At 37.5% G+C, this 13,052-nt stretch overlaps 1 protein-coding gene across 13 annotated transcripts in view; it reads right to left on the reverse strand.

The window, feature by feature from the left end:
* Positions 1 to 10,076: 10,076 nt before the first annotated feature.
* ITPR1 (inositol 1,4,5-trisphosphate receptor type 1) overlaps positions 10,077 to 13,052 on the reverse strand; it is a 319,048-nt gene continuing 316,072 nt past the window's right edge. For 8 of the 13 annotated variants that reach the window (XM_038565792.1, XM_038565795.1, XM_038565791.1 and 5 more), the window contains one exon: positions 10,077 to 10,239. In XM_038565792.1, the coding sequence (XP_038421720.1) occupies positions 10,102 to 10,239 (138 nt within the window). In that variant the 3' untranslated portion in view covers positions 10,077 to 10,101. Of the gene's footprint in view, positions 10,240 to 10,457; positions 11,797 to 13,052 lie in introns of those variants that run through there. The other 5 variants (XM_038565799.1, XM_038565798.1, XM_038565793.1 and 2 more) reach the window with 2 other exon arrangements.

Raw genomic sequence — 13,052 nt, forward strand, 5'->3', positions numbered from 1 at the left:
ATTATATTGCACTGTTTGTATATACCACATTTTCTTTATCAATTTATCTATCAATAGGCATTTAGGCTATTGTGAACAATGCTGAAATAAATCTGGGGTGCCAATTTCTCTTTGAGAACATGCTTTCAATTTTTTTGGATTGATATCCAGAAATGGGATTGGTGCATCATATGGTTTGTTTGTTTGTTTATTATTTATTTATTTTGAGTAATCTCCATACTGTTCTTCATAGTGGCTGTACCATTTTACATTTCTATCAACAGTACACAAGGAGGGTAGCCTGGGTGGCTCAGCAGTTTAGCGCCGCCTTTAGCCCAGGGTGTGATCCTGGGGACCCAGAATCGAGTCCCACGTTGGGCTCCCTGCATGGAGCCTGCTTCTCCCTCTGCCTGTGTCTCTGCCTCTCTCTCTCTCTCTCTCTCTCTGTCTCTGTCTCTGTCTCTGTGTCTCTCATGAATAAATAAATAAAATCTTAAAAAAAAAAACAAATAATGAAGAAGGGTTCCAGTTTCTCCACATTCTCGTCTATGCTTGTTACTTTGTTTTTTTTTAAACTTTTTTTTTTTAATTTTTATTTATTTATGATAGTCACAGAGAGAGAGAGAGAGAGAGGCAGAGACATAGGCAGAGGGAGAAGCAGGCTCCAGGCACCGGGAGCCCGACGTGGGATTCGATCCCGGGTCTCCAGGATTGCGCCCTGGGCCAAAGGCAGGCGCTAAACGGCTGCGCCACCCAGGGATCCCTGTTACTTTGTTTTTTTGAGAATGGCCATCATAACAGGTGTGAGGTATAATCTCATTGTAGTTTTGATTTGCATTTTCCTGATGTTTAATGATGTTGAGCATCTTTTCATATATTTCCTGGCCATTTGTATGTCTTCTTTGGGGAAGTATCTGTTCAGATTTCTTGCCCATTTTTAATCAAATTATTTGTGTTTTTGCTTTTGAGTGGTAGAAGTTCCTTACATATTTTGGATATTAATCCCTTATAAATTTGCAAAATATTTTCTCTTTTGATAGAGTGCTTTTTCACTCTATTGATTGTTCTCTTTGCTGTACAGGAGCTTTAGAGCTTTTAGTATGATGTAGTCCCAACTTGTCTATTTTTGCATTTATTACACATCCTTTTTTGGTGTCATATTCAAGAAATCATTCCTAAGATCGATGTCATGAAGCTGTTACCTGTTTTTTTTTTTCTTTTTCCCTTAGAGTTTCTCAGTTTCAGGTCTTACATTTAAGTTTTTAATCCACTTAAGTTGATTTTTGTATATGATGTAAGATAATAGTTCAGATTCGTTCTTTTGCATGTGAATGTCCACTTTTCCTAGCACTATTTGATGGAAAGAGACTATCCTTTCCCCATTGTACATTCTTGGTGTCCTTGTTAAAGGTCAGTTGACCATCTTTGAAGACAGGATGATACTGTCAAGGAATAGACATATAGGTCAATGGAACAGAATATAGAGTTCAGAAAAAGACATAAACATGGCCACAGGTGTCGAGAGGGCGTAAAAGATAGTCATGTCACAAAATGGTGCTAGAATAATTGGATGTCCATATTTTTAAAAAATGAACCCTGATCCATACTTCAAACACATACAAAAATTAACTCAAAATGTATCGTAGACCAAAATGTAAAATCAAAACTATAACACTTCTAGAACTTCCTGTCCATATGGTAGCTACATGTGGCTATTTAAATTTAAATAATTAAAACTAAATACAATTTTAAAATTCAGCTCTTAGTTCTAGCCACATGTCAAGTCCTCAGTAGCTATGTGTGGTTTGCTATAGCTAGTGTATTGGTTAGCTTGGAGTATAGCACATTTTCATCATCACAGAAAGCTTCATTGTACACTGCTGTTCTGGAAGAAAACATAGGAGAAAATCTTAGGGATTTTAGTTAGACAAAAATTTCTTAGGACACAAAAAAACATGAACCATAAAAGAAAAAAGTTGATAAATTGGGCTTTGTCAAAATTAAAAGCTTTGGATGTTTGAAAAGCTATGCTAAGGAAATAAAAAGACAAACCATAGATCAGGAAAAAAAGTTTAGTATTTGCAAAACACGTATTTAATAAAGAATCAGCAACCCGAATATAAAAAACAAAACTTAAAATTCGGTAATAGTAAAAGAAATAAAAATATGAACAAAAATTTGTACAGACACTCACCAAAGAAGAGATACAGATAACATATTTTTAAAGTTTTCTGATCTTATGCAGGTATATATTGGCTCCCCACCCCCCCATCAACAAGGCTTATTGGCTGGGATGTTTATGGTCCACTTTTGTTTTCTTTGAGTTTCATTGGGTCTTATTTATTTTTTTAAAGAGGGGGAAGTGGGGCAGAGGCAGAGGGAGAGAATCACAAGCAAGGTCCATGCCCAGTGGAGCCTGAGTGGGGCTCAATCTCATGACTCTGAGATCATGACTTGAGCTGAAATCAAGAGTTGGTTGCTTAACCAATTGAGCCATTCAGGAGCTCCTCACTGGGTCTTATTTTTAAAGTGCTAATGCTCAAAAGTAAAACGGAGAAAATAAGGTGTGTGTGTATGTGTGTGTGTGTGTGTGTGTGTGTGTGTGTCTGAAAAAGCAAACACATCTCTTTAATAGTTGTTCTGTATCAGTATCAGAGTATCAATAGTGAAGGTAAAAGGAAGCAACATACTGTCTTAGGTAATCTTATACAGCTTTACCAGTTTTACAGTCATGTTAATGAACTGATTTTTCAACCTGTTTGGACCATAAGAAAATGTGACCTTCCTAATTGTATTCAAATCCTTTAAGCTTGAAAACAGATGGGTGATTTGCTTTTTTCTTGGCTTAAACCTAAGTGCTTGCCCAGACTCTGCTTAGGTGTATGTCATAGGCAGAACAACAGCCCCCTTAAAGATGTCCACATCCTAATGCCCAAACCCTATGAATATGTTACCTTACATGGCAAAGGGATTTTGCAGATGTGATTATGTTAAGGAATTTGAGATGAGAAAATCTGACTGGCCACTGGAAGTTTTGAAAGTGGGAGCAGGCCACAAGCTGGGGAATGCGGGCTGCCTCTAGAAGCTGAGAAAGGCAAGGAAATGGATTCTTCCCTAAGGCCTCCAGAAGCAACACAGCACTGCCAAGCCATTTTAGACTCAAACAACCAAAGTGCAATTTGTGTTAAGTCACTAAATTTTTTTTAAAGGTTTTATTTATTTATTCATGAGAGACACAGAGAGAGAGGCAGAGACACAGGCAGAGGGAGAAGCAGGCTCCATGCAGGGACCCTGATGTGGGACTCAATCCTGGGATTCCAGGATCACACCCTGGGCCAAATGCAGGCACTAAACCATTGAGCCACCCAGGGATCCCCCTAGCCACTAAATTTTTTGTAATTTGTTATTACAGCAGCAATAGAAAGAGAATAAAGCATAACTGGAGGACTGCTCCATTTGCAAGTTCTAAAACAATTTCTTTTTTTTTAGGGAGGAGCACACCTTATCTTTTTTTTTTTTTTTTTAAAGTCTCACTACCAGCCTTGCTGGGCTCTCCAGTGAGCATATTTTTTTTTTTTCTCTTACTCTCCTACTCAACTCTGAAATGATACTCCATTCCAAAAGTGTGCACATTGCATGTGCCAAAAAGGATAAAGGTATTGTGATGCAACCCAAACATTAGCAGTACTTCTCAGACTGTGGACTATGGACAGCCTGCATCAGAACTACCTGGGGAGGGCAGCCTGGGTGGCTCAGCAGTTTAGCGCCAACTTCGGCCCAGGGTGTGATCCTGGAGACCCAGGATCGAGTCCTGTGTCAGGCTCCCTGCATGAAGCCTGCCTCTCTCTCTCTCTCTGTGTGTCTCTCATAAATAAATAAGATATTAAAAAAAAAAGAATTACCTGGGGAGCAAATTAAAAATGCAAATTCTTGGACCTGGCCCTTTTTTCTCCCCACCCCCACTAGCTTTTAGAAATGTTTTCAGTCAAGTTTACTGAGGTATAATTTACATATAATAAAATTTACTTTTTAGGTGGTAGTTCTTGAATTTTGTGAAGCCCATGTAGTCGTATACATATACATAATCACCAACACACCAAAGATCTTTCCATTACCTTATATATTTCCCTAGTGTCCCTTTGTAATATATCTTTTTCCCATGCACCCTGTCTCTGGCAACCACTGATCTGATTTTTGTCTCTGTAGTTTTGGTTTATCCAGAATGTCATATACATGGAATGACACATTATGTAGCCTTTCAAACCTGACTTCATTTATTTAACGTAATGCTTTTGAGATTCATCCATGTTGTATGTATGTATGTTCATATGTAAATGAACCTGTAATTCTTTGTTACCCAAAACGGCCCTAACTTCCTTCTGTTACCTAAATTGTGTTCTGTCTCTTTGGGGATAATCTGAGAACTGCTACAGTCCTCATGGATTATAGAGGGAAGGTGTCTTTTAGTGTTGTTAGATGACGGGGCACGGTGGAGAGAGGAGTGTGGGGGTACACGTGAGTTTGAATTTGCACCTTTGTGGAGACAACACAGTCATGCATTACCCTGTTATAAGAATTGAAAGGGAGAGAGTGGGGTCACTTGGTTAGAGGGAAGCAGTGGAAGATGCTTTTGAGTTATGAAGCTGGACTGTAGGAGCCAGAGGCATTACAATTAATCTTTAGTTGTAGGATTAAATGGTCAATTAGCAGCAAGAGGGGTAGTAAGTGATTGTTCTATATGTAACTCCCTTTGGGCCACTACTAGATAGTCCTTCTTTATTGAAAGACTCCTAACTGGCTTTGGCTCCAAGACCCTCGAGCAGATTAAGTAAAGATTTGCAAAGAATATTTCCCCCCACAATGTAATGAGCCCCTTTGACAGGAACTGTGCTAGGTACCTATGATACAGAAATGAGCTAGTGCCACCATGATCCTTAAGAACTTTTACATTCCTTTGTGTCTCTTAGAATTTTTATCTAGTATGTACAGGTCTTCTCGAAACAGGTGGGCAGGGAAGGAGTGGAGTTCCCAGCACCTGATCAGCAGGACTGCACCTAGCATAGTGAAGCAGTGGCATAGAGAACAATGTGTAAAATCATGTGATCTGCCGTGGAATCCTAGGTTCTAGTTTGGCCGAATCCCTTTACCTTTCTAACTTGATTTTTTCTTCTTTAATATAGGAATTTATCAGGAAGGAAAAAAAAAGCTACTTTAAAAAGCTGGTTGATCCTTGAGTTGGAAGCTAAGGACAAGGGAATTATGGGATTTTTTGTTTTGTTTTGTTTTGTTTTGTTATTTGGTCAAGGTAAAGGGCTAATATAGAGGAGTGGTTGGGACCTTATTGGGACCTGGGGGTTGAAATTGCATAGTAAAGAAGGAAGAATTTTTTTGTTTTTAATTGAAGTTGGAGGGAATTTTTAAATTATGATTTTGCTTGGGCAGGAGTGGTGAGAAAGTGGGCCCCAGGAGTAGGGTAGACATGGACACTTGCTCCTCCAATGGCAGAGAAAGAAGGGCACGTGGGCTTGGATGTCTGACTCTCAATTTTAAGTAGTTTCCTATTCACTGTTATAATCTTCCTCTCATAAAGATCTACTTGCATGACACCCAGATGTTAATGTGTTTTGGAGACAGTATGATGGGTTGTGTCAGCAGTAGAGGTGAAGTAAAATAGAGGGGAGATGAGAATCGGGTTGCATTTGGAGTTTAGGATCAGAAATGACAAGGAATCATTAGGAACTTATAAGCACCCTCCTTAGGGTCCTTGAAATTATTAGGGAAAGTGCTGGGCTCTCCACCATTATGTGAGAGCTGATTTAAAATATGCATTTGAATGCTAAATGACAAATAATATAATTTAGAACCATGCAGATGTCAGGGATAATAATCTGAGCAGGATTGGGAGGTATAAATAAGAATGTTGGTTATGGAAACACATCATCATCCAGAAGATAAAAACATCATTCCATGAAGAATATTTTGAAAAGTCAGATTTAACTTAACACTGATCATAAATATAGGAATAGTTATTTGGAAGTCATAAGCTATGAGAGATAGTTTTCTTTCTGTATGAATTCAGTTCAGATTGGTAGTTAAAACATAATTTAGATGTTAGAGATACAATTTTAAACAGATGACTCAATATGACCCCATGTGTCACATTTAGACATGAGGATTTAGGATCCTATGGTAATATCAGGTACATTTAATAGGAACAGAGAGAGCAGCTTTGATCATTTAATATTTGGCTGAGATTGTGGATAGGTATGAGAAAAAGGAAGTGATTATGCTGCAAAGAAATGGGAAAGAGCATGTTATCAGATATGTATTAGACACTTGACATAAATTGTCTTTAAGGCTCACTACTGCCCAAAGGAGTAAGTAATATGTCCATTCTTTAGATGGGGGGTGATGACAACAGTGATGAAAGGATTTGCTCAGAGAGCACGAAAGCGGTAGGGCTGGTACGAAGACTGAACCAATTTCAAGTTCCTTGTTCTTTTCATCCCACCCGGCTGCCCTGTGGGCTCTGAAGTGAGTTAATGCTCAGCCCCCATGCCTTGTGTGCTTCTTGTCCCAGTTTCATACCAAATCTCAATTGTTTTTCTTCCAGAGAACTTTTATAGAAAGCTGCTGACAAGACTGGATGAGATGCTACAGCTGACAAGTATATGAAAAAGAATGAAATAACTTGAGTTCTGGAGTGAACAGTTAAGTTCCTGGATTGTTGAAAGTTCCATTCTTTACATGGGACTAACCATCTTTTGTGAGGTAATTACAGAAATGCTGGCGAGCTCTTTCCATTAGTGGTTCTTGCATACAGTATGCACTTCTTATGTTGTGGGCCTCTTTTTTGTTGTTGTTCACAATTCACCTTAGGGGTTTTCTCAAACTCTGCATTCTTATTCTATAGCGGTTTTTAGCTTTCTTTTTTCTTTCCAGGCTGGGTGGATGATGCAGTTTCACTTCTAGGTGTTAGGATTCTCTTTCACACTGGTTTGTCATGACCTTAAAGTATTTTAAGTTTCTCCTTTGGTAAATTTTTCTTTTTTAAAAATATGGTACCCCAGTAAGCCAGAGATTTGTTATACCAAATGAGTTTATATAAAATGCCAGCACCTGGAGAAGCCATAGTTCATAAGCATCGTTGGAGTTGACCAAATGTCAAACCCCACCAGGGATCTACATTTTTATTTATTTTGACAGGTTTTGGGGTCCAGACTTAAAGGCTATGGTTCTGAGTTGCCTTTAGGTTGCAAGAATTGCCCATGTGGTATATAAATGCCAAAGAAGAAAAAAAAATGTTATAATCATAATTGTCTTCATGTATAATCGCCATCATAGCTCTTCCCTGTAGATAACTGAGGAGGCCTAATAGTCGTTTTGAGCTGCAGCCACCCACAAAAACCACACACATGGCATTTTACTCAAAACCTTACTTTAACCACTACTTTGTGATGCAAAACTGGTGGAATTTTGGGTACTTTCTGTAAAATTGAAATCTTTAAGGGGGTTTTCCAACATTCTGGTTGATTGTTAGCAAATTATCAGTATAATGAACAAGAGCAAAGTAGGGTTTGCTAATAAACACCTACTTCTATGGTAGGATAGGATGCCAGTCATCTGTATCTGAATGTTTTCACTTGGAAGAAGCCACCTTGAGAGAACAGATTCTCCTTTTTGAAAAACGCAGTTAAGTAAGAAGTACTATAGGAGATTTGTAGTTGTAAAAGAGATTTTTGGAGCTTATCATTGCCACAGTTTTCAGTCTTGATGAAGTGTTCATATTCAGTACTTTCTAATTTGTGGATCCACTTGTAAAAGGGATTTGAAAAGCAAAGCAAATCAATTTGCATTGGAGGACAAAATGCAATTCTCCATAAGAACTTTCTGTGAAGGGGAAACTGTTGTGGGAAACCGATTTCTGATGAGATACTATAGCCCCATTCTGGAAGGCAGGTAGCAACTGGGAAGAATGCTCCCTGTATTTGGCTAAGTCAGGAGACCTTTGTTTATTCTGGAGCCAAGTCCTGAGGCCAGTTGCTTTGCATCTTTAAGTCTTAATTTTTTTTTCTCTTTTTTTAAATCTCAACACGAGGCTCGAACTCATGACCCTGAGATCAAGTCACATGCTCTCCCACCTGAACCAGCCAGGCGCCCCTCTAAGTCTCTATTTCTTATGTTTAAAATTAGTTTCACTCCTACTGTATGGTTTGGTAGATGGAGCACATTATCTCAAGAGCCTTCTGTAGGAGCCCTTTGTGATATTCTGTCTTATGTAAAGGTGACTTTTATTTGTCATATAATTTTACCTTCTATCAAGCACTTATTTTGTTCTCTGAAAATCTGTAAAAACATTATTTTAGCAAAACCAGCTCTACTTCTAGAAGTATGTAGTTAGGCCCCTCTTGTATTTAGTATTTTTGAAGGAGTAAATTTCCATCTATGTAGCCCAGAAGTCAGCCTTAAAATAACTGCTAGAAACTTTCAGGCTATTTCTCATTCATGCATTATCATGCTAAGTAGGACCGTAGACCATCCTCAGTATGAGGATAGAAAAATCTAGAATTGAGTTTTTAACAGGTTAATTCCTTTGTTTACTGTGAAGATCTTGATAATTTCCCACTAGCACATAAATAAAGCTTTGTTTAGTTTGCTCTACTGCATAGACCATGTTGGTTAGCTTCCAGAAATAAAATATGCTTGCTTTATAATTTATGTGAGGAAATATTTAAATAGGATGAAAGAGCAGTTTTTATAGGACCCAAATCAAGCAATCCATTTTCAGAAAGTACAACCAAATAAAAAATTGGCTGAGTGAAGAACAATGAATAAGAAGCATGAACTTGGAAACAAACCAATTAAGTTGAATCGAATTTTTAAAGAATGAAATAAAAGAAGTTGTATTTTGTACGTGTGTGGGGTGAGTAGAGACAGATATAGTTCTAAGAAAAATTGTATGGGATGGACTATCATTTAAAGCTTTAGGACCTGTCAAAGAGTAGAAGCTTTCTTTGTAGGGGAAAAGGAGGTTTATCATTACAGTTTTATATACAGAAGTAGTAAAGGGCAAGATATTATAAATGTTAGAAAAGAGGAATGGAATTTCTCAGACCCTTTAACAAATGGTTTAGGTAAGGAAATTGGGAAAATCTTGGAATTTGGATTGGTGCTAAAGCAAACTTTTAAAACTAAAGCCAAAAAGACTTTCTTGCGTATTAGCATTCTATTACCACATTTGTTACTCAGCTTGATAACACCAGGCGACTTTGAAAGTGATGTGGACCTCCATCCTTGAAATAGAAGTGTTGAAAAAGCAATGTCTGGAGAAAGGTGAAATCACAATTACACATCAAAGGCTACAGAAGTTTTAACTTCAAATTTTATGTTTCAATTATACTAACTTTGTGTTCACACCCAAACTCCAAGGGTAGAATCTGCCACATATAGGGTGGGGTGGCATTCCAATTCCATTTCTTTTCTGCTGAAGCTGGCAAACTGAATAAAGATTTATATCTTAAGTGACAGGATTCAGATGAAACATGACAAACCTGTAAACGCTGCAACCTGGACACGTCAGTGCAGAACTTTCCAGTGAACTGGATGGGACTGGGGAGACAAACCACACACATTGCCATGGTGTGTTGGGCAGCATGACAGATCAAAGAGAAACCCAAGGAAGCACAAATCCTTGCTGGCTGAAGCACATGTGGTGGGCTTCGGCATAGATTGCTATTTTGTTTTTAGATTCAAGTGTGTGTCCATCTTGGGTCAGCCTTATTATAGAAAAATTTTGTGAAAATACACTGCACTGGCTGGAAAATTATTCATTTGTTTTTTAAAGTTATCAAATTTATAAAGTAGAAGCATTGGTTATAAAACCAGTCATTTAACTGGAATTCAGTCCTGACCTAGTTCCCAACATTGGGTGGTAATTATTCTTATTTACCAAGTTCAGAGAGAATCAGTATTAAAAGAGCAACCAGGCAGGCATTGCTTTGAGGAGGGAACAAGTTTTACTACCTTTGGATAGATGAGTTAACTTTGTGAAACATTTCTGACTGCCTGTCTTGCTGAAGGACTCCAACCACTGGACATGAAGGAAAACAAACTGCAACAGTTTTATTGCAGACAGCAAGTCAAAGCCCCCCATTCCTGGGAAAGCACAGGAGGCAGGAGCTTCAGCAGCACCCACTCCTGACTCGACCATGGATGCCCTGGCGCTCGCTGTTCAGGACGGTCTGGTTGGCAGTCACTCATCTAGAAGAATGAATGAACATCATATTAAACACTCCCTGGTATTTGTTCAAGTAAATCTCCTCTGAGTTCTTGCTAATCAAGTAAGCATTTTCTGAATTAATCTGGTAACCAAACCAGTTGCACTTTAAATTGGTCCCAAAGAAAATATGTAATTAATTGGAATAGCTGTTAAGACACAAAGAAATGCCAAAAATGAAAGCCACCAGTCCACCACTGTATATTCTGCATCATTAAATATTTATTTTTATATATGCATTTACAAACTTTACTCATTTCAGAACTCTGCTTTCAGTACATTTTTAAACTTTTTTTTTTTTTTTTGCAGAGATTCTCTTGTAAAATGAGATCCATATACAAAACTAGGCAACAGATATAAAAGTTTCCTTTCATACTTTTCATCCATCAAGGAAATAAATCATGTGACAAGGAAAAAAAAAACCAAAACGTGGCTCTTTCACAAGAATAACATGTCAGTGTTCAACTATGAGTTCTAATGGGATAGATCATATTTCATCTTTATATGGATGTATATAGTTTAATACTTCTTAGCTACTGTAGCATGTTGGTTCAGATGAAGAAAAAATCAACTCTACTGTTCGGACTAGATAATCTAGACACCATCCATTATTCATTTCCTTATAATGTGACACCAAAATTCACCTTGGAGATGACACTGATTGGCCAGCAGTCTTTTATTCCAAATGTTGCATAAAAAGTTCCCTTTCAAAAATTCATTAACTTCGCAAGCTAAAGTCTGAGCTTCTAATTTAGCTCTCCTACTTAAAGAGTTTAAATGATCAGGTCAGAAGCTTAAAATTATCTTTGAAACTAAAGTTGCTTTTCTTAAAATGAATGCTGACTTGGAGCACTGTCACTATTAGACAGAGGTGCTTAATGCCACTAGCAACGAAAAACAGTATCACCACACTAAGTAAGTATATGGTACAAAATGCCCAGGGGCAGGAAACTCACTATTAATATGATTTTGGCAGCAGCATCATTTGATATTTAACCATTTATTACATAGTATTAACACACCAGCTTCAAAGATGTGCACTCCCATTAGGACACTCAGGAGTTACAAATTCATTGTGATTGCATAATTTGTATTGCACAGTTTTATAAAAAACATAAATACTGGCTATTCTAGTTTTAAATACAAAATACATGTCATATACTTTTAAATCTATAATCTGGTTCAAGTGCAAATCAGGTGCTTTCTTTAGTCCTTCCAAAAAAGGCATTTTTAATATTTTTGGCACAAATGAAATTTCATTATGCCAACAATTCTAATTACAATACATATATCCAAACCTTTAGAGTAGCAATCATATACATACAGTATAAAACTGATTATTTACAAATGTACTATGCATTAATGTAATCTTTGTGGGTGAATCAGAACTAATTAGCCATACCCACACTAATAATAATTAAAAAAGGTACAGGAGATTCCTTTATTTCATTTGCTTATGCTGGTTGCTGTGGGTTGACATTCATATGAGGAGGATGTCCTAGAAGACCAATTCTTTGTTTCTGCTTCCTTTGTTCTGTCATCTGGAAAGTTAAAAAGTTTCATCATTAGACCCAGACACTTCCTGTACGTCAGATCATATACTGAACCATAGATTTACCTCTGTGGTTATGGTTTATACTGAAACCCACTTTCTACAAATAGTGTACCGTCACTAAATCAAACACACACAACTTCAAAAGGGACATCTTCCTAGGCAGAATGGGGAATTCTGTGACCTACTCATGCAATGTGGCATTCAGAAGTATTGCTCACTATTTGTTTCATAAAGAAACAAAAAACAGTCAAAGCACAGGATTCTTGATTGTTTCTCAAATCCATTTCCAAATGATTTAAAAGCTCATTGGAAAATGGTGGCTTTGTGTGGTGCTAACAGCACACCAAACTATCAAGAGAAGCAGTGTGTTTAGAATCCTAGGTTTGAGAGGGACTATGTCCATGGTCTTCAGGGGGTCCCGATTCCATTACTCAATGATTCTAGAGTAATTCTGGTTTCAGAGGAAAAATGATGTAGCACATTTCGGAAGATGAGGAATGTCCTCACATGTCCCTGAGATCTAGAGTGACTAAAGGTCATAGACAATGCTTTAGGTACTCAGTGGGGTCTGTTCTTTGCCACCCATACACACAGGACTGCTTTGGGTCAGGAAAGACCATTTCCTAAGACTGGTCAAATGAAAAAGCGCTTTCAAAACCCCAAACAAGAGGTTGTTATTATTTGGCTGCTGAACTAAATCACTTCTTGTATTGATGGGTAGCTAGCTCTGTTCTAGGTATTTTTAGGACACATTTAGTTCTCTGCATTAACAGTTTTCGTAACCAGTTGGTCCTGGCTCTGGATTTGATGCTGGGCATTTAAGCCAATTAATATAAAATATATATTAGGTAAAATTGTTGTCTACAAGTGGACCTAAGGTCCTGCATGTAGATTTTTGGTTTCCTAAAATCAGAGAGGAATTAGGTATCCTTGTAAATAGAATGTAGGCTTTGGCATCAGACCCATTTCTTTACGGTTCTATGCTACTTAGCTTCTCAAAGTCTGTTTCTTTACTCACACAATTAGGATGATAATTCCTATCTCATAGGGGGAGAATAGAACAGAGATATATGTAAATTCTTTGCTAGAGTGTCACATAGTAGATGCTTAAATCTCAGTTTTCACTTGGACTAATTTTTGGTACAAAATATCCTGAGAACATAAGAATAACTTACCTAGGTTCAATTTTAAAGTGGTTACTTATTCAAAACATAGTTTTTCTTTTAAATCAAAATACTATTT

The sequence above is a fragment of the Canis lupus genome, chromosome 20 (assembly GCF_011100685.1).
Source record: "Canis lupus familiaris isolate Mischka breed German Shepherd chromosome 20, alternate assembly UU_Cfam_GSD_1.0, whole genome shotgun sequence".
NCBI classification, from domain to species: Eukaryota; Metazoa; Chordata; class Mammalia; order Carnivora; family Canidae; genus Canis; species Canis lupus.